The sequence below is a fragment of the Parasteatoda tepidariorum genome, chromosome 7 (assembly GCF_982258835.1).
Source record: "Parasteatoda tepidariorum strain Cologne lab strain chromosome 7, Ptep-v5.0, whole genome shotgun sequence".
Lineage (NCBI taxonomy): Eukaryota > Metazoa > Arthropoda > Arachnida > Araneae > Theridiidae > Parasteatoda > Parasteatoda tepidariorum.
In genome coordinates this window covers 67,458,150-67,481,167 of record NC_141761.1, presented here as the reverse complement: position 1 = coordinate 67,481,167, position 23,018 = coordinate 67,458,150, and the positions used below count along the sequence as shown (strand labels likewise).

Sequence of the window (23,018 nt, the reverse complement as noted above, 5' to 3'; positions counted from 1 at the left end):
ACAAGTTTCTTAAATAAAATAAAACTAAGACGATTGTTTTGGATAAGAAACAAAAATTATTTTTGAAGGTCGATTTCATTTAAAAAAAAACAAAAAAGTCTATCAATGAAACACTTATTTTGAAATATTTTACTACATTCAAGGTGAATCTCAATAACTGATTACTGACAATTTAATGATAGGATATTTTCCAGATTTTAATAAAACAAAGCAATTTTCTTCCATCTTTTAGTAATAAAATCAAACTCCCTGTAAATTCTAAATATTCTCTGCACCCCTAGATCTCTAGAAAGCCTTACCTCCAGGCATCTGTTAAACATTTTCAACAAATCTGTTGAGTTAGATGTTTAAGTTTTGAAGCAGAAAAGATGCTAAGTACTAGTTTAATACATACTTTATTTAAAAAAGACTACAAAATTTGCTACAATAAACTATTCTGCAACTTTGTTAGGCAAATGCATTATCTACAAGATTATTTTATACTAATTAGTCCTTAACAGAAGTACAGTAAAATTTTAAATTGATAAAATTTCTAGAATTGCTAATGCTGTAAGATATTTTAAATTGTTGCTAATTGAGAATTTTGGGTGCAATTTGATCAAGAAAAATTTTAAATTAGAAACAAAATAGAAACATTCTATATATAATTATGTAATGGCACAGAAAAAAATGTTTTCTGATAAAACACAAAGCTTATTAAAAATCTGATTAATAAGGAAAACATAAGATTTTACTTACTTTGCTCAAAATTACAGAATATTACTAATTTTCACCATGCTCAATAAATATAAAAAGCATCACATAATTTAAAATCCTTTTATATTTATAGAATAAATTAAATTAATTTTGGAAGACTAATTTGAACATAAAAACAATCACACAAATAATATTTAAATAGCTAAAACTGTGCGTTAAAAACATGTAATAACAAAAACATTTTCAATGAACCTCTTTTATAAGTATTACTAAAATGTCAAACAAATTTCAAATGCTTATGATAAATGCAAAAAGGAGAGAACAATAATTACTGATAAATTAATAATACTAAAATCATTACTTGGACAAGATTCATGGTAACGGGAGACATCACTTAAGTCGGGGACAAAAGCTCAAATAAATATAAAACACTTTGAAAAATAAGAAATATCACAAAATGTACTATATAACAAAAATATACAGCAACTTAGAAAAAATAGAGAGGTATCTAGAATCTGAAAGTTCCTTTCAAAATGCAAAAATTACAATGACATAATAGAAAATTTAACAAGTATAACAGAATGTAGTTAATAAAATTAGGGTGCAACTGTTGCTGACTTCGCTTTTTATATATATATATATATATATATTTTCTCACTTTAAAGCAATTTTAAAAGCTTAAAGCATATATTATTAATTATGATAACATTTTTCATATTATATTATTTTTTAAACATTAAATGTTACAAAATAATTTTAATTTGAATTTTAAGAAAATTAAAAAGCTTTTAAGAAATATTATTGAAGGTTTAATCTACAATATAAGGTTATTTGTAAATGTTAATGTGCAAGTATGTATGTTAAGTTGGATTTACACAGTAGATAATAAAAAGATACTTATTTTAAATTGCCATACATAAATTCAACCTCAAAGCTATTTCCTCCTTTTTTAAGGGTAATTTTAAAGTTATTTCTTTAAATTTAAGGCATTTTATTTTTAGTTATTAACAAGTGCACCCTAATTATAACAAAATGTGAGGGTGAAAGAAGGAAAAAAAAAACAGTTTCTGGTAGAGGTAATCCAATAGGTTAAAATTGGTTAAGTCTATGATTCAACAGTGTATGGAAAAAATTTGAGAAAGATTTGCATATATATGCTTCAACAGTAGTATGGAAATATTTATGATTATCACAGTTAAATGTTAATCTAACATTTAACAGTGAGCACTCTGACACCTCAACCCAAGAAATCTTGGAGCTGAGAAGGCAGCAATATTTCTTCTCTACAAATAGTTGAAAGTACCTCATTTATTATGCTAGTCTGCCTAAGAAATTTATCTACAAGAGCAATCGATAAAGAGGCTTCCTCCGTGTCCGCTGGCTCACTGAAAAACAGTAACAACCTTGCAAGCTGCACTGATTTCTTTTAAGATTTTTTTTTACGACATACACATACGACAACACAAGTACAGACACATTTTTTTTGGACTATTTACACACTTTCAATAAAGCAGTTCTAAGTTATACAGAAAGGACAGTTAAGTAAATACACACAAAAGAAAAAACCAACATTAAATTTATAACCACTTTGACAAGTTTGCACACTACACACGGGTACATCACTTCCATTTTGACATGGATGTACATTAAATTTAAACAAAACATATGAAAAAAAAAAAAAAAAAACTGTTCCAGATCAGATGGATTAAGAACCTTTGGCATCTCCGCATTAGCACAGTATTTAAAATGCCGATAAAATTTTATCACAGCTTAATGCATATATTAAGTTGCATATATCTGGACAATTTTCTGGAGTTTAAGTGGTCTCGAACCTTTCTGCTCTTGATTGGCAGTTTAGTTAAGTATTTTAACATATTTCAATCCAAAAAATTAATTCATTTACCATAGCTTTAACTCTAAACAGATAAAAAATAAAGCAAAATTTAAATAGAGATTTTAATATGGAAAATCTTTTGAAGATAAAACCTTGCTTGATATTCACTTAGTAAATAAAACAGTCCCTTGAAGCCAGTCTATTGCTCTTAGACAATTTTAAGATAGAAAGGATTAAATATATTTCAGGCAGAATAATTGTCAACTAGGAAAAAGATTAACATTGGAATTCTACAATCTACCTAGCAAAAGTAAATAGTTTTAAGAGCCCTGCAGATATTTTTATTCGTAAAATATACCTAGAGGCTGAGCGCTAACCCTGCAATCGAATAAGATACTTTCTTTGGTATAATGAAAGACGTGCAGAATAATTTAAGCCTACAGAGCTATAGAAGGATTCGATCCTTAAAACTTGTGAAGGCTAGGTACTTTAAGAACTTCAGCCGAATTCTAAATTAAGATCTTTTCTTTTTTTTTCTGAAACAAGACTTACTAGAATTATATCTACCTAAAAACAAGAATAAATTTAAAAACATAACACTGGCGCATATGGCACAAAAAAAAAATTCTGGCGATAGGCCAAAATCATAACCCGCAATTGACAGAGAAAAGAGAGAGCTTATCTGCTTTAAATTGCACGCTAAGTGCCCTATGGTACCTGTTACTTTTAAATTAGTTTTAATATGCATTACATTTGCATTGCATCTATTAGTTATTAATATAAGACTAATAGTTTAAAGACATAACCATAAATAGCAGGAATCTTGGTAGAAAGTTACATGAACTCTTCCTCTTCTTCTGGCTTGCGGATCCATGTACCACGACCCAATTGCTGGAACCGGTTAAACAGTACTTCTTTGGCCGCTTGGAAATCCTTGGCTGCTCTTTTCGCTTCGCCGTAGGTAAGGTTAGAGAGATGTTCGACTCCAAATTTAACAGCAATTTCCTTAAAACTTTGGAAGAGAACTGCCTTGCACAGACGTGATTGTAATTGACCTCCAGCCCTGGTGAATTAAAACCATGAAACAAATTATCTCTCTTTTAGAAAAATATAAATTATAAAAATTAAATATCAAAAATAGCACTCCTATTATATCATCAGTATGGTGTAGATAAAATATTAAAGACTTACATTTTTTACCATATTTTGCGATGCTGTAAGTCAACTTTTTTTAATGCCGAAAATACAATGAAAATTAAGGAGAGAATTTTAGTTCAGCACTCAAAACACCATGAAAATTAAGAGAAATTTTTTAATGCCCCAAATAAAATAATTAAAGAGTCATGCATATACACCAAACAGAAAAAGGGAAAATTGGAAATTGTGGAAAATCATTGCATAGAGAGTAATGTGAAATAGATGTCAATGCTATTGTTTTATTTTCTTCTTTAACACCAAACCTAAACATGACAGAAGATTGACACTGATAAATAACATAAAAAGGCTTACTTATTTCTTTAAAGTAATTAATGACTTGTTAGTAAGTATTAATACAATGAAAAAATTCATTTTAACATACCACATATCTTTTGATTTAATGATCGGAGACTCCAAAATTTCTTCATCTGTATTAGATTTTGGAAGTTTCTTTACTTTTGAAGATTTTTTACTTTCAGCTTTTCCCATACTCTTCTTAGTCTTTTCATTCCTCTCCGAATTAGAAGTATCATTTCTGTCACGAGTGAATTAAGGGTATTGATATAAACCAAATAAACACAAAAACCGCCATTTTGAAGTTTAAAAAAAAGGCGTTGACTTATACAACGGAAAATATGGTATACAAGATAAAGAATGTTTAAAAATAAAAATTGGAACAGCTGTAATTTTAAAAAAAAATACTAATTTAAATTTATTAATACCATTTTATTTTTGAAAATATTGTTACGCAGCGAAGGGTATAGAAAGAACAGTTAATTGGGAAGTTTACTAGCGTCTAACTCTTCGTAACTAAATCTTCAGAAAAATTCCTTTTAACAATTTTTTACTCACTGTAACTCTCAAGTCTATAAAATGAAACTTTTAAAATATCAGCATAACCTTTTTATATTTTCCCTAATGGTTCAGTTTTGCCCAAGTATGAAGGACAATTTAATAATAAGGAATTCAAATTTATACTCAAATAATAAAGGGTCAGAATGTGCCAGTAAGACTTACATGAACTAAGATATAGAATTATATACTTTTAATTTCTGATTCAAGAAAATATTAAATTGCATTACAATCTGCTCACCGTAAAATATATTCGTACACGTGAAAGGCTTTATAAATGCAGAAAGAAGAGTTCTGTATCTGGACACCTGCCTTGCATAAATTTCTATTTTACAGACACTATTTAAGAACCAAAATTGAAAAATCTATCCATTTTCATAATATAAGTATTTTTTCTTAGATAAACAATACTGCGTTAATGAGTACACTTAAAACGTATAAGAGACAAGATCAATTTTGTTCCTTTAATATTTTTATTACATTGATTTATTATTTGAATGTAAAGCTCGCTTTTTTGTTCATCTGAATATGTGTGCAATTGATTCTTTACATCAAAAAGACATGTCTTTATTCATAAAAAAAATCTTATTGACTGCTACCTTCTACATTTTTTTTTAAATATTTATTTTATCATATTACACATTTAGCTGTTAATTAAATATTATTAGACCAATCCAAAAAGTTTATTGCATCACAATTGATAATTATTTATTTATTGTTTAATAATGCATGTTTTGATCATTGTTTAAAGACTAATAATCATGAAAAATATCTTTAGAACTTGCCAAAATCCCAATGATTCTGATATGGAACTACTAACTGAAGTTTAAATAAGCAGTCAGTTTCACAATTAGGCAACATTTTTTGATGTTTTTATGAAAGTGTAATGATTTAAAAGAATAATCAAAATATATATATATATATTATAATAATTATGGAGCATATGATAAACAGATTTAGGCCTTAGAAAAAAAATACTACAAGTCAAGTAAAGATTTAAAAATATGTATTACAATAATAAAAAAAATTTAATGGCCACAGAGAACAGTTTCCACTTCTTACCCATATTAGTTGAAAAGGCAACTAAACAGCCATATGACAAGTTAATCTTAAATTGTGTTTGATTCTGTCCCACAGCAAAATCTTACAACTGATTAGATATTGTAATCAAACCATTAATTAGTTACTAATCTCAAGAATTGACGAGAATTTTGGACACAATGGTTTCTGATAAATCCAAAACTTCCCTTAACTATCAGAAACTCTTGTGCACAAATCAAATTGAAAAACAAATTTATATAAAGTAACAATAGCACTTCATTAAATTCAAATCTTAAAATATTCAAAATTAGAAAAGATTAAAGTCTTATTTCAATAACAAATTTCTTATGTTTTTGCTTTTAAAAATACAATGTTTTATTGATATTATTTTATTTTTAATAATACTCAACTTTCCAATAATAGTTTTTATTTACTCAAAAGAATGTTCTATTCACCAATTTTTGTAATTTTAATATTTTCAATTGCATACTTATATTTATTATTTGAACAACAACAAAAAATTAAAAAATTTGTATTTCACTAAAAAATTATTCTTTTTGCATGACACATTAAGCATTCATACAGCAAAAGCATGATTTTTATAGCCAATTAATCAATTTCTATGTTTGTCAAATAAATTATTGAATTTCAATAGATATTAAAAAAAAATTTATTATATATTTCTTGATTTTAGTTAATAAATTAAAGATTATAATTCAAAAAAGGTATGTACATTGCTTATCTGTGAAATCTTTATGTTACATAAAAACTAAGGTTTTTTTAACACTCTAAGACAGTTTAAAACAGTTAAGGACAGTGAAACTCTAGTGTTGTGATCAAAACTTGTTTAGGACATCCAGAACTGTCTTAGATTGTCTTAGTTTAACTTCAATTTAGTCTTAAACATATTGAAATAGATTTTTCTTGTTTATGTTGAAAATTAATATTAAATTGATATTAAAATACTCAAAAATATCTGTAGTAAATCAAACATTCATATATTCAATCTATATGAAGAACTCATCTCGCCAAAAAGTCTAAGATAATTTCCTGCTATGGAAACAAGAAATAGCACATATCAAAGAGGGGAGCTTCGCAATAGACCATAGAAAAACTATTCCCTTTCTCCATTATACTTAAAAGAGAATGATCGTAACCATAGTCACCGCCACTGCTGTAGATGTATGGCCAAAGTAGTTCTTCACATAGAATATTTTTTAGTTTTCGTAAAGTTTAATAGCACAAGAGACAGAAGCAAATATAAACAAAAATATTGAGATAAAATAATTTTGTAAAATTGATGAGGGACATTCAAAAATATGTTTGAGAGATGATCAACCCAAAAAACTTTTGCAACAAATAACTAATGTATATACAGTGCTCCGAACAATAAAATGTAATATTTATAACAAATTAAGTTAGCTACAATTATCTTTACAAATAAAACACCATCTCTTTCAACTTTATGAACATTAAGGAACTTTTTAATGACAATTTTACTGTAAAAGAACCCCCTATGTTATAATAATAAAGGGAATAAATTAATGCTAAATAATCCTATCCCTCCCCCCCCCCCCACCAAAAACAAAATTCTGAAATTTAAACATGCATGGATAGTTTTAGTTCTTGGAGATTTTAGCTTAACAACTAAAATAAAACAAACAAAAAAATGGAATGAAAAATTGAATGGGTTCCTTATAGATATTTTTATATTAAAGAATGTTATGCTGAACTGATATAAAATCAATGAATATAAATTTCAGAAATTTAGATATTTATAAATCTTTTTAAAAAAAATTGCAAGATAGCATTAGATAGATTAGCATTATTTTAGAAGCTAATTGTTTCTTTAATACAATATTTTTAAACATAATCTGCACTCAGAAATATTGCTTGCATTCTAAAATACAGGTTTTATTCTGAAATTTAAAATTTTAAAGAGCTGTGTCATTTGCATGCTGTTTATACTATTTATACTGTTTCTGTAATATAAATCAGTGTTTACATTAAAAAAAAAATTACAAAGGAAAGAGATAACCTCTTCATGTTTTTCTTCCTTTTTCTTTTTGATAAAATAACTTTCTAGCACCTTAAAAAAATTTTAATAAGTATTCATTTCATTTAAACTAGTTGGCATATAAGCTGATCAATCCAAAATTAAAAAATTTTAAAACTAAAGAAAGAAAAATTAAATGTTTTAATGAAAGGATTCATACACAAGAATAAATTTTTTTTCCCCTGACTTTTCCAGTTATATTACGTAAAATTCCAAGTTTTTTTCTTTTTTTACAAAAAATTCAACAAAATGTAAATAATCTCCTATAAATGCGACTAAAAAAGAAAGTAAGATTAGGGAAATTGACAGAAAAAATAAGAAATTTTTATTATAAGTTGTTGCAAAAAATATATATACATAAATAATATGAGTATAATTGACATTAAATCCTACTCAATCAACGTTAAGAACATTCTTGAAATAAAAAACGCAATAAACAATACATTAGCTTGGATTACAAAATTAAAGACAAGCACCAATAAGCTGAGCGATATTTATTTAAAAAGTAAATTTTTTTTTTAAATTTAAATACCAATTATCATACCATACTAAAAATAAACTAACAAATTTATAAACAAATCATAATTAAAATTAAGTTATATTAAGCCAAACAGAATAAATAACTAGAAAATGCTTTTAATCAACAGACCCACAAAATAAACAAAAAAAAAAACGTAATACTAGTAATCTTTAGCAATAAAATAAATAAATGATTCTAAAATATGAAACAAAGCTGCCAGAAAATGAAAAATAGAAGAATAATAGTAGAATAAGAAAAATAAAATTCATTAATCAATAAAATAAAACAACCTTTCAACAACTAAGTAATCTGAATAATAAAAAAACTAAATAAAAAATGTAATACAAATAATCTTTTTTTTAATTTAAACTAAGTATCAATTACGATTAATCAACTGAGAAAGGCTTTTAAAAATAGGAAGGGGGGAAAAAAAAAGAAAAATGCAATATATTAAGTTTCTGATTTTAAAAAAAAATTAAAAATCATAAATAAGACTAGAGTCCTTAGCAACTCTTTGAATCAAAAATATTGGGGAAAATGAGATTTTGTGAATGATGGAGAATGAAAAATAATTTAACTGACCTTTCGTCAGAGGTACCATTGACTCCACTGGTCAATTCCGGTCGCTCATCTTCAAAACACCAATTGATGCTGTGGGGCTTGGTTTTCTCGGTCTCACGCGAAGGCGTGCACACGATCACTCTGCCCAGATCCGGATGATTTAGGCGGTACCCTTCTGGAAGGAGCTCGTTCAAGTCTGGTTCTCCGACAAGCCTACAGCAAACCGCACGAGACAAATGGCCATGGTGATATAAGTTGCCTAAAAATAAATTACTATTAGCATAAAATAATTTTCTCTTAAAAAAGAAATGTATAGTTTTCTTTAGAAAAACTATCATAAATTTTTGCCACATTAGAATCAAATATCTGCATTAAAGTTTTAACAACTATATAATAGATGTTCATTTGAATGCAAGCCTTGTAGTGCATCAAAGAAAAAATCAGAACATTTTTCAAAAAGAAAATAAAGACAAAAATCAGAACAATTTTGGAACAGTATTCACATACCAGTATACTTCGAAAAGGTAAAATCAAACTATAAAAAATACACAAAATTTTTCACAAAAAAAATACATTTTTAATTTTAGAAGTACTACCTATCTTTAGAACAAAAAGCTTTAACAATTTCCAGTATAATGGAACACTGAAAAACTCTTCAAAAATTTAAATCAATTCATAGAAAATTTTTATAATATAGTTTCAGTAAAAAAAAATAATCAGTTTCAGATGCTTATTACCTAGTACAAATATTTAATTAAAATTTAAAAATTCAAGACTCCTTAACTTTTTTGCAACAGGAGTTTCAAATGCAAGATTATCGCTGAGGTTGGAGTCTTTTTCATGACCTGTTCACGGCCAGAGGGTTTTTTTAGTCTAAATCCATGAAATTACCAAAATATGAACATGTTTTTCAATAATAAACTGTAAAGTGGATAAACATATGCTGTATAGATTTTGTAATTCAAATACTTTTAAGTTTTTTCTTGTTTTAATACATTTTTAAACAATTAAAGCTTTATGTAAATTTTTTGTTGTTTAAAAATGCTTAAAAATTTTTATAATTAACTCGTTAAATTTGAAAGAGACGATTCAATAACTGTGAAACTACAAAACTCCAGCCAACAAGGTATGTTACTGCATTTGATGAAAATAATGAATAAATATACTTTCATTACAGTAAAAATTTGATAATATAAGTTTATTGATTTTCTTTTTCATAAAATGCCTAAATTCTTAAAAGTCTGATACAAGGAATCTTACGGGTTAGGCTATATGCTTGAACAATGTAACTAATGGGTGGTCCCTAAGTTTGAACTATAAAATTTTGTGACTTTAACAAGTATTATTAAGATTAGAACAACAGAATCAATTTGACATATTTCAAACTTATTTCTTTAAAATTATCATTATCAACATTATATTTTTCAATGAATTTTAATGAAATATTAGTGCAGTTATATTTTTTTATTCAAATTCGACTGAAGCCTTTTTATTTTTATGATCTGTGTGACCTATAGCAATTTTTACCAATACCATCAAATTGTCTGTCTTAGCAATTACGAAGTTTATAATAATGTATTGAGGATATATTCAGTTATGAGTGTCCACATGAATTTAAATTTATTTTCATATTGCCTTTAAATATTATTGAAGAAAAAGTAAAGCATATTTTGCTTTTCTAGTATTTTGTTTTCAATTTTTCTTTGTGTCTTTTTTTTTAAAAAATCTGCCGAATAAAGCAGAAAAATTAGGAAATTAAGTTTTGGTTAGATATGTGCTGTGTGAATAAAATTTCACATAAATGGTTTTTCTGATTTAGGTAAAGATGAACTTAGATCAACAGGCGTGCCATAGAATGGATTCTTAGTTTTGAGTCAAAAAATTTTGTCGATTGTGAGAGAATTATGACAATGGATAATTTTCTACAAACATACAACTCACATAAAAATTGTTGACCAAGAAAACAAGTCTTTTTGGGATGTTAAGAGAAATAACAGAAAATTATCTAAAATAGCTAAAAGATAAAAAACAGCTCTTTTCTTTACTCAGTTTCACAAATCTTATCTGTCAAACAATTTACAAAAGTAAATTTTGCAAAAAAGTACTACACCTTAGCTTCAATTGTAAGTCTAGGATTGCTTTTAATGAGAAACAATTCCTTGGGTCTCGTTTTGAAATGAAACTAAGTTTGGAGTCAATGTAATTGACCAAATGGCTCAAGTTACCCGAATAGTAGGGTCAGGCTCAAGTATACCCGAATAGTAGGTTCAGGCTCAAGTATACCCGAATAGTAGGGTCACATAAATGGCTAACCCAGCTGTTTTTCAATGTTCTATATCTCGCAGCAATCAATGTGTGCAATTTGCACAAAGAAACATGCAATAAAACTAAGTTAGAAACAATTTTTATTTCAATTAGCTGAAGGACTTACTAATACACACAATTGTTGCTAAACAAAACCTACATCTCAGCAAGAATCACAAATAGTGTTCTCCAGAAAATTCACAAAACAAAAGGTCAGGAGAACATAAATTCCGCTACGTCAGATTGTGCAATAAATACAAAGCTATCAATAACAAGGTAAACAAGGTAATAAATGCTTGTGGCAAATATTCTCAGGCAATATGTATTTGTGAAATATATTCACCATAAATATTTTACATACATAAATATATTTTACTGTTAATACAAATGGATACAGTTTTGTTAGAATTTTGTTTCATAATTATTGAATTGCTACATTAAACATTGTTTTTGAAAAATATATTTAAATAAATAAACCAAAAGTTACAATGACAACAATGGGTCAATTGACAGGTGTGACAAAACTAAGTATAGATTAAATGTTGGTAGTTCTAGCAAAAAGATGTTGGATTGTAAATTAAAATCTTTTGATTCCTTGAAATTATTTCAAAATTTCCAAAAAATTCCTAATTCAAAATTCGTAAAAAATGCAATGTTTATTATACACCCCATATCAAGAGTATCAGGACAACTATGAACAAACCCTGATTCAACAGCTTCAAAAAAGAAAAAAATATATAAACATTCTAATTTATTCATAATGAATTTTAACTAAAAAAGCTTTCTTGACACAATCATTTTACCATAAATTGTGCCCAGAACGAAACACACAACAATCAATAATAAAAGAAAGACTTACTGAAAATAATCTGCAGAAAATACCGTTAAATCTTAATTTTTAAAAAAAATTATAAATAAACAGAGTGCACTGTGTTGTACATTCCTAGCACTTATCCACACAACAAACCAAAATTTATAACTAAATTCGCTCAATACCATTCAACATCATGTGATGAGCATAGTCTTTGTAGCATCAATTTTATTAAGTGCGAAAAAAAAAAAGTTTAATTATCTTGAAAGAGTTGAAATTTGGACTCTTAAACTTATTGAAATTATTAACATAATATAATGCTGCTATTTGAAACGCTAGAAAGGAAAATCAAACCCTTATGAATCATAGCTTTTGCTGCACATATACAATAAGCTAAGCAAAGTTTAATTTTCTGATAAATTCTATATTTTTCTCATTTTTAGCATCAACCTTTTTTCTACAATTATTACTAGATTCTTTGTTTCTTAAAAAATCAATGTCACATAAATGTCCAGTGAATTTGAATAACCTCATTTTGGAGTACTTTAAATTCCATCATTAAACAAGGTGGATTTATACACTCTTTTATGACAACTATTGCTATGAATTTCCATGTGATCTAAAAATCATGTATTTTAAAATCTCAATTTTTAAATACATTACAAACTAGGAATTTCAAATCCCATGCTTAAATAATGGCTTTTTCAATTGCTATATTTTAGATGATTCCATGATAAATACACAAAGAATGTGCAAATTTTAGACATTATCTTAATACAAAGTAAAAAATATGCAAACTTTTTGCATTGTCATAAAATGCAAAAATTTTGAAATACATGAAATTTTTTTTTTATCATAGCATAAATCCAATAAAGAATCAAAAGGAAAAAGGTGAAAATCACAACAACAACAAAATAGAAAACCTGATTCATCTCATCACTAGAACAAATATAACTAATTTAAAAAAAGGTCAAAGTACAAAATAAATTTTTTCTTTAAACTTCAATTTAATTTGATTTTTTGTCTTCGAAATAAAGATTAAAATTGCAAATATTTCCAATTTAAATGCTAAAAGCAGACCTACTTTTTATTACAAAAATGTATTTTAATCTTCCAATTGCACTTAACGCTACTAAATATTCTGTTAAGATAAAAAAAATGGTATATTCGCCAGATAATGTTTTAAAAAAATTTTACAAATATACACTTTCTATATTAATTATAGAATATCCTAGTGTTGGCATCCGACACTATTTAAATGCTTAAGACATAAAATATTCTCATAAAATATTATCATTTAGATTTAATTTAGCAAAAATACAAGGCATTACATATTAAATTTAATAAAAACCATCACAACCTGTCCAGACTCTGAATCCACATAAAAGCTATCAAAGAAACTTACCAAGTGTGACAGAACTCAAATAAACAGGCTTCATAATATGACTTAGTAGAGCGCCTTGAAGTCCCAAAACATTCCAGCGAGCAATTTTGTCACTGCATGACATAGTACGCAGTTTTTCTCCTCTGAGAATAGCATCCCAGCTTTGAAACCTGTACTCTGTATCTATTGGTATGGTTCCTTCTCCTGCATTCAATATAAATTCAATAGTATATAATAATGCAAAATATAACATTATTATATACTAAAAATAAAACATAATGTAAGAATTATAAGAGTGAAAAGGTTAAGCAAAAAGGTAAACCCTAGTAAATCTTAAATCAGTGACAAAAATCAAGAAATTTTTTTAAAAATTAAAATCACTTTTAACCCTCAGAATAGTACAGAGCGAGCCATTTACTGGTTTCTTCTTAAATTATGTGCTCATTAATTGCCCATTTGAAATGTTGACATGAATGCAGTATCATATCTCCATGGTATGAAATGGACACATTTTTCAAATTTAATATCTAAAACATATTTCTCAAGTGAATGTTTTATTGCTGTAACAATACAAATTTTTTAATGAAATTTTCCCCCAAAATAGTGCGCTAACTGTGCTTATCAATACACAAATTTGTGAAGAAAGTTTGTGAGAAGAGGATACTAATGAACACTAACAGAGGACCATGTTCAGGCAGTGTAAAACTAATAATTTTACTGCTGTGGTCAAATCGTGTGACTCAATTCAAGAGTTATGTTATGGACAATCCATTGATGGAGTTATTTGTGGAATAAGACCTGAAACTATTAAAAATGTACTGGAATATTGAATTCATAGATTGGACTACTATGAAGTTATCCAGGACAGTCATTTGAATGAATATGTAACACAACTACATCAATAATAGGGAGGTTTGCTCTTTCAAATAAAGCAATAAACATTTGGGAACATGTAGTTTAAAGTTTTAAAAAAATTGCTATACCGTGTATAAAACTAAGATATACTGTCAATTAAATATAATAAAACTTAAAATTATTAAAATGATTTTCATAACAATTTATACAATATTTTGAAAAAAGCTATCAGTTCAGTTAAATTTTATTTCTTACTGAGAAAAGATATTGAATATCTACTTTGCTGTTCATAGTTAGTTCCTTAGTTTACATTACTACTTTATAACCTTACGAAATAAGAAAACGTTGAAATACAACAAAAAGCTAACAAAGCTGAAAAATAATCACAATTTTTTGAATTTTAATAAGTAATACAAAACAAATATAAAAAACTTCCATTAAAAAGTCACTAAGAAAAATTGTAAGAAAAATCTGCTAAGCTAAAAAACTCATTTCAAAATAGACTAACCGGCTTCCATTTTGGATCGCAAAAGCCCTTGTAGACTCTTGGTGAACACTGGATGATGTTGGCCATCGTTATCATCAGGAGGCTCTACTTTTTCGCCAGGCTTTAAATTACTAACATAAACAATGAAGAAATTAGATTTACTAATTATAGTAATTAACACACTAAACTTCAAAATATTAAAAGAATGGAAGCTGCAACACTGGTAGCCACAAACACCGAAAAAAAATTCCCCGATTTTCCCAGGCTGATTTTATCTAATTTCAGGGCTTTTTATAACCCCTAATAAAACCTGATTAATTATGGATATAATAAATAAAATCTAATAATCTTATAACCTATTGCTGAATTTGTCATAAATTTTAATGTTAATTTTTCAGTTATGCCTTACTTTTATTCATAATATCTATTGTAAAACATTTAAACCTGACATTAGAACTGAAAATTAACAATATTTAAAAAAAAAAAAAAAAAAAAATTTTATTAAAAGACTTAAGTACCACTAAACTCAAATTAATTCATTTTCGTATATTTTTGGTTAGCTCAATTCCCTGATTTTTCCTAAATGATAAACTTTCTAGTTATCTCTGTTCTGTGGTCACCCTGTACAATAATCGACCACACTTAACCCTCTGAGTGTTAGGACCCTAACCCTCTGAGTATTGTACAGAATTTTCCTTGCTGTGCACTTACATTTTTTTAAGAGAGAAATTGGTTTCTGCTAAAGTTAAGTCACCATCTTTAATATTGGACAAGACAAATGCCTAGAGGTTTAAGAATTGGACACTGTAGGAATTAAAGAGTAACTTATTATATTAAATGTTGTACTCTTACATTATCAAATTCCCACTAAAAAAGTTACGCTTTGTAAAAAAGCTTCCACAATTACAAAATTTTAATCAATAAGTGATAATCATTAAAAAAATTTTAATAATTAAAACTGAAAAAAAATTTCAAATTTAAAATATATAAATATAGATAGATGGATAGTATAACACTTGACATCAAAAAAACATTTAAAATAAGATTAGAATCTATACACACTGCGTAAATAGAGCTCCATCTCCACATGGTGCAGTAGAAATATACAAGTGGAATGTAACATCAGTTTTGATTTGTAATTTGCCATCGTCAGTCGATTCAAACATGGAATGTTCTTTGCCGAATTCGTATGTTTTTAACTGTTTGTACAGGAACCTAAATAATTCAAAAAGATATAATTATATTACTGGCATATAAATGACTCATCACTAGGGCTCAAACCAGTTATGTAAACATAGTTGCTCAAAAGGATCACCTAAATTTTCATGAAAGGTCACAAAATTTAACATGGTAGACAAATGTAATAAAGTTTGAGATACAAGTTATATAGCAATATACAAGTTATATAGTGATACAAGTTATTAAACATATATGTCATATACACTTTAGAGTGCATACCAAATATAAACATTTAGACTATTTTAAAATATGTTAAACTCCACATTTTTTTTTATAAAAATCTCATTTTTTTAATAATATCTTTATGGCAATTAATTTTTATATCACTTATCTAAGTTTTTTTTTTTGATAAACTCAATTTACAATGAATCTATAAGATATCCACATGGTTAGAAGTTACTGACACAGCTTCACATGGTTTTTCAAATCCAGATATTTTAAATACTTTATTAGGATGTATTCTATTAAGTCTATTTAATTTCAATTTCACATGATTTCTTATCTTTTTTCCAGCAGTCATTGGCAACATATTTTCACATGGTTATCAAAATCCAGATATTTTCAACACAACATTCTGACACAATCCCTTCACAGCAATTCCACAGTAAATGCATATAGTCTTGTTACTCGCTTTTCAAAAACTACACGATTTTTAAAATTCCAATACTATATCAATATGATAATATTAAAGTTGGAAAATGTAAATATATCAAGTGCCAAATTAGTCATCCATACAAAATTTCTGTGATATTTGTTATTACATTGGCAACAATTGTCGCTATGTCGCCAAAGAAAACTGCAAACAAGAAGGCTTATAACTATCAACTTCTGCATCATAATATATAGAAGGGAATCTACTCACCAATACACAAAATACTTTGTTAGCTAAAATTCTGAAATTATTTTATTTGATTATTAAAAAAAATAATCTTATAAAATTTTGCTCTCAAAAAATACAAGGGAAAATATGTAAATAATTTCTTAAATTACTTAAACTTATTTTTTTTAGTCATTATTAATCAAATTATATTTAAATTTAATCAATTAGTCAATTTTTATAAAAAGCGAACCTGAAAATATTTTATTCTTCTCTTATCGATCAATGTAACGGCTAATTTTTATTTCAATACTAATGTGAACTCTTTAATTCACTGTCGCACCTAGCCGAAAACAAAAATCTATTTATAACTCTTTATTCTTAATTTCTTACAACAAATATGTTTCAGTTACATAGTTATACAAATTCTCACAGTCGTGTTGGCAATTCACAATCTCCAAAGTATTTTCAAACCTAAAATTGATTAAGGGAGGTTGGCTTTATTTTGGAGATGTTATCGTTCGATAAATCATCAATCTTAGATCCCTTCCCACGCTTCTAACTGTCCGTTCGGAACAAATTCATTCTCTTTCAATTTTGAATTTGTGGCGACTGGCGGTGCTCCCAGTCCCAACCGTTAAATATCATTCACAACTGAAAATTCTAGATGTAGAGAATGTTATCTTGATCCCTTTAAGGGACTTTTCTTTATTATTTTTATATTTTAAATGTGGCCATTTTCAAACTACTAATATTTGTTTAATAAAAAAATTTTACTTAAACAATTTTATTCATTTCTTTGAGATAATTATTATATTACATCCAAATTAAGATGTATATGTAATGGCCGAAAATCAATAATCAATGATGATACTTCAACTATCACTAAAAAATTAGTAATGGCGATCACTGCCATAACAGTCAACTAAGAAAAAGAAATCAAAAATTTGAAATACTTTGGAGAAGAAAAAAAAAACACTCCAGAAAGTTCTGGAAAAATTATGCCTAATCTAGGATATTGATCAATTAGCCCATCATTCAATCATAAAAATTCTATTGTAATATTGATAATAATCTTAGGTACAAATGCTGCTTCAGGGTAAGGGTACAGCTAATACTGTGTAAGTGTAGCATTGAGTTGTAACATATTTGTCTGAAAATGTCCAAATACTTTAATGCTGTCATTGAACTTCTATTACTACATTTTTACATGTACAAATTACTAAAACATCAAGTGTATCATTGATGGTGGGTACAAGTGCCAATTCCAGAAACTTGTAGAGAAAAGGCAGTTAAATCGATAACAGGGATTAAAATGTTTTTCGTATGTGCAACCCACATTCAAATATAGTGAACTGGGAGGCATTTACTCTGTTTATTTATAAAGAAGTTAAGTTAAGAAAATTACTATTAATTCAAGTACCTGAGAAAGCCTCTCCTAGTTATAACTTCAGCATGCGAGTCATTTACAACTAAGCCATCTTGGCTCAGTCCCTCACCGGTAATACATCTATTTCCTATAAATAAAAAAAGGTCATAAATTAATTTCTTAAAATAGCATCCATATTTAAAAAGAAAAAAAAAAGTTATTAAAACAATAGTAAGTTGCTTAAGAAGTAAAAGCGATATTAAATAGTCAAGTAAGATAAAAAATTTAAATATTTCATTTGAATTTGGGTACAACAGTATTTCAATAAGTCAACTACTCCAACAGTTAAAAATTTAATTTTTAAATCTAATCTTTCAGGATAAGAACCGTAAATATACTATATGAAACAGCAGAAAAGGAAAATCTAATTGAGAGTTATTAACTATTAAACTTGATGTAAACAAATAAAAGCAGGCCACTCCGCAAATAACAAATATGCAACTAGGTAGAGAATTGAAATTTGACAGGCTTTTTTTTTATTCGTGAACTTGGCAAGTTTTTTTTTAAAAAAAATAATACTGGAATTGTTCAAACATTAGTGCAATTTTTAATTTTTTATTGCAAATTTCTCACTTTTTTGCTTTAAATAATGTCTATTTACCTATCATTGAAGGACAATTTATTTAATTCTCAAGATCATTTTATAAGCTCACGCTTAAGTTGATGCTAAGTAAAGATAACAAATAGAGGAAAACTAGATGTTACCAGAAATAAATCTAAACATTTTTTGGAAAGTTTTATGAACATAAAAACTTAATTCAAGAATCATAAAAATTGTTTTTTATTTAAAATGCTATGAGTTGTCAATAGGTTATATTAATCCTTTTTCATTTCTTTTAATTAGGGCACACAATTTGTATTCTTAAGTTAAAATATTTTTCAAGTACATTTTTCAGGTTGCATTACAATATACATTTACAAAAAGCTCATAAATTACAATTTTATAATTTATTATATATTGGTAAATAGACATTCAAAAAAACAGTTTTAAAAATTATTCCTTGTGTTTTGGAATATATTAACTTTTAAGAAAAATTAATGAGTGAAAAGCTAATTACTGAGATTGGTAGGTGGTGCAAGTAAGAGATGAGAGCCTCCTAGTTAAAAACAAAAATATTATTCAATTGTATTAAAATATCTAATTATGGTATAAAGGTAGTTTACCTTAATTTTATTTATTTATTTTAATATTAAAGAATCAGAAGTTAGGATTATGTTACTTGAATTATTGTGTTTTTAATTTAAACATAGATTGAAGATAAGAATTGAACTACTTTGAATAACATTTATTCTTTTCGTTTTTACACACAAATTAAAGAATATGTTCCAATCTACGTAATTTGAGAGGAATGTAAAAAAAAATACATAATTCTTAGGAAATCAAACAGAAAAATATCATGAATATTGCTTTTCCTAATAATTTTTAAATCAGCACCGAACAGCATATATTGTCTTTCAAAATCGGAAGAATAAAAACAGAACTCATAATTTGGTCTTGAAAGAATTAAATTAAAATATTATCTGTAAGGCTTTATTTTTACATCGACATAGATACTTAAAATTTAAGAAACTTTAAAAAAAAAAATCACACCAAAGATCATTTTTTTACAAAAAATATTAACACTTCATCATTTAATTCAACGATCATTGAAAAGCTTTTATTCTACAAAGAATGAAAATTTTAATTATTCTACATAATTTTTGATTCTAAAGTATGCATTATCAAAAACATTAAAGAAAATATAAAACTTAATATTGCAATCTTTTGCATGATTAAATTATAAAATGAGAAATATTTACCATCATATATCAAATTTTAAAATATATTTTCTCCAGAGAGAATTAATTTTTCCACACATCCACTATGAAACAAAAAATAACATTTTAAGCTGAACTCCCAAAAGTCTTAGAATTTCTATGAAGTGTGATACTTCTAAAAGAACTATTTTCAGAAAATTCAATTTTTAAAAAAAACGCATTTATAAGTTCTCTTGATGAACTTCAAAACTAAGTAAACACCAGACTATCTGTATGTGAATGCCTGCCAAACTAAAAAAGAAAAGAAAATCATAAGACAGATTCAGAAATAATAATTTTTAAAACTATGAATGTTTATAAAATTTAGTTTCAAAGCAGAAAAGCAACAAACTTATAGAATTAGGTAACAAAATTAGAAAAACTTATTTTAAAAAAAATAGAAAAATTTTATAATTTTCTATTTTAAGTCTTTAAGAGATATAAAAAAAAAATTTAATTCAATCGTAACACCATAAGAAAATACAAAGTTTAAACCATATTAACATATAGCTTTTTAAAGAAATTGATTTACCTGTTCCCAAGCATATCACATTTCCCCTACTATCGGAACCACCTTTCTTCATTACAAGGGCAGCTAAGACTTTTCGGCCGCCCATGTATTCAGGAACCTGTAGCACACGTTCATTAAAAGTCTTATGGCTCAAAGCAGCTATCATATCAAATTGGCTGACAACAGGTGGGAGTTCATTGACTGATTCTGACTAAAAAAGGAAAAAAATCTCATTTAAAACTATTAATGGAAAAAAAATAACACACATATTTGAATAATAGCTTTCTAAAGATGTAATAAGAATTGATATGATTATTTTTTGACAGTTTTTACTTCCAATTCATTCTTCAGATATAGTTTCAAATAATTTATGAAAAGTTGAGTCCTAAGACTTATCTGAGCCAGAGACTATTTGTATGTCAAATAAAGGCTAAAATTTATAATAGCTACTTGATGTATAAAGAACTAAATTTTAAAAATAAAAAAATACTGTAAATCATTTCCCAACAGACTAATGAAAAAATTTAAGTAATATAAATTTTTAACACTAGGAAGATATTTTTATCATGTGCCATATTTTAATCTGCATGTTAAATAATGTTAACTTTTCAATATTGCTTTTACAGACTTGTGATAATCAGTAAATATCTAGCACACTCAACATGTATCATGATAAAAAATATTAAATATTTCAAATGAATCATGCCAATTTAAATTTTGAACCACAACATATTTTTCTTAATATTTTAGTTTCAATAATAAAGATCAACTCTACAAGAATACCTTTCTATTGAATCAACAATCTAGAAATTATTTATAAACAGGAAAAGTTGCCTCGTTATATGCTCCTTATTACATTGAAAACACCATTCAAAGATAAATTTTTTCATTTAGAAAAATTGTATTTATATAATAGGTATTTAATAGAAAATATATTTAGTCTTAACATAAAGAGTCACTTATTAATAACCTTAAAGAATGAGCTATTGAATTCGAATAAAATCACAAACTGATATTGTCAGTTTGCATTAATTACTCCATACATTTAGTCTTTTTTTTTTGTTTAAATTTATAATTCAACAGTTGTTTTTACAAGTTTGTCACAGTGCTATAAATTTATTATAGTTATAAATTTACATGGTTATAATTTAGTTTTAAAGCTCACTTTATTGTTTACACTTCTGAATACGAAGAAATCACCCGAAAAATTGATTTATAAAATACTTTAATCTACAGGGGTGCAGAAAATTCTCAATGCCTGATATTTCCCCAATAGTTTTTTTTAGTTTGAAATTCCCGTCAAATTAAAGATCTCTTAAGTTAAATTTGTTTTTAATATTTTAATTTAACTTTTTTGAAATATTTTTAGAAAATAAAATTTGTGTTAAAATTTTGTGATCATAATATTTCCTTTAAAAAAGAATTCTGCATGCCATTTTAACCCATTTAATGAAATAGTGTCTCGAACCAATAAATGACCAGAAAAAATGCTAGTAATCAGAATACATGAAGTTAAACCCCTGTATTTTGAAGTGTTTCAAGTTTCTAAAAAATTTGCAAACTAATTTAGAAATGATTTAAAGGAAGGACATAAATTTTTGATAATGATTATATGTACTACTAGGATTATTTATAATTCTAAAAATACTAACAAAATTAAAATTTACGTAAAACTATTTGCATAGAAGTTTGTTTTCATATATAATGAATTCATTAACCGCGAGTACAGAAATTTTCAGGATACTCTGTATTAGATTTTTTCTGCTACACCTAGGAAAAGTCGAATAGAGAGCTTATTTCGTGTAGCACAGATTTTCCTTTTAAAAAAATCATTCACAATTATGTGCTGGTCACAATAGGCATAACATCATAAAGCATGGTCAAGTCCTGAAAATTAATCTCTGAGCAGAGAGGGCAGCCGAGAAAAGAGGAAACTAATGCCATTTAAAAAATTTAGTTAAATAAATAATATAAATTAGGTAACATTATTGTAGGAATGTTACTGAATTTATAATATATATTATGTAATTAGAAAAGTTATTTTCCTACACTAGTGGCAAGAGAGCTGAATTTGCCGAAACCGCCATTTGCTACGAGACCTCTAACAGCTAATTCTGCGGCTTGTCGGCGAGCATCTTTCTTGGTTTTGTCCCAGGCTGTTGACAGTTCTTCTTCCCCCATGTATGCAACAGCTTTAAACCTAGAATCCAAACATAAATGAATAAATAAAATCAACATTTATTACAACTTTGAGAGAAGTTAGAAGGTGAACAGGAAATAGAATAATGTAATAGTTCAAACTTTCATTTAAACAAGGGGGGGAAATACCATTTTAAATAGTCAGCCTCAATGAATGTCTAAAACTTTTGTTTTTTTTTTTTGTTTTTTTTTGTAGGACATGAACAGGGCTCGTAAAATGTGGTCACTATCTTGGGAATTGAGCATAATTTTTTCCTCTTTTGCACCAGCGTTCTCAACAGTCTTAGAAAAATTCTATTTTTCCTTACATTTGTACTCTTACTTATTCCTCAAACTTCTGATTCTAAACTTTATAAAGGGTGTTAATCAAACTAACTTAGTCAAAAATCAAAAGGAGATTACTCACATGTGCAATTTGAGATCCACGA

General features: G+C 26.7%; 1 protein-coding gene across 4 annotated transcripts in view; it reads right to left on the bottom strand.

Moving 5' to 3' along the window:
• Positions 1–376: 376 nt before the first annotated feature.
• The window catches only part of LOC107455886 (uncharacterized), a 44,542-nt gene continuing 21,900 nt past the window's right edge, over positions 377–23,018 (bottom strand). The window contains exons 4-13 of one of the 4 annotated variants that reach the window (XM_043048062.3): positions 22,441–22,591; positions 20,413–20,602; positions 19,142–19,180; positions 18,078–18,171; positions 15,661–15,813; positions 14,620–14,729; positions 13,278–13,460; positions 8,779–9,016; positions 4,110–4,262; positions 377–3,593 (exon numbers count right to left, since the gene is read on the bottom strand). In XM_043048062.3, coding sequence (XP_042903996.1) covers positions 3,365–3,593; positions 4,110–4,262; positions 8,779–9,016; positions 13,278–13,460; positions 14,620–14,729; positions 15,661–15,813; positions 18,078–18,171; positions 19,142–19,180; positions 20,413–20,602; positions 22,441–22,591 — 1,540 coding nt within the window. In that variant the 3' untranslated portion in view covers positions 377–3,364. The remainder of the gene's footprint in view (positions 3,594–4,109; positions 4,263–8,778; positions 9,017–13,277; positions 13,461–14,619; positions 14,730–15,660; positions 15,814–18,077; positions 18,172–19,141; positions 19,181–20,412; positions 20,603–22,440; positions 22,592–23,018) is intronic. The other 3 variants (XM_043048063.3, XM_016073608.4, XM_071183345.2) reach the window with 3 other exon arrangements.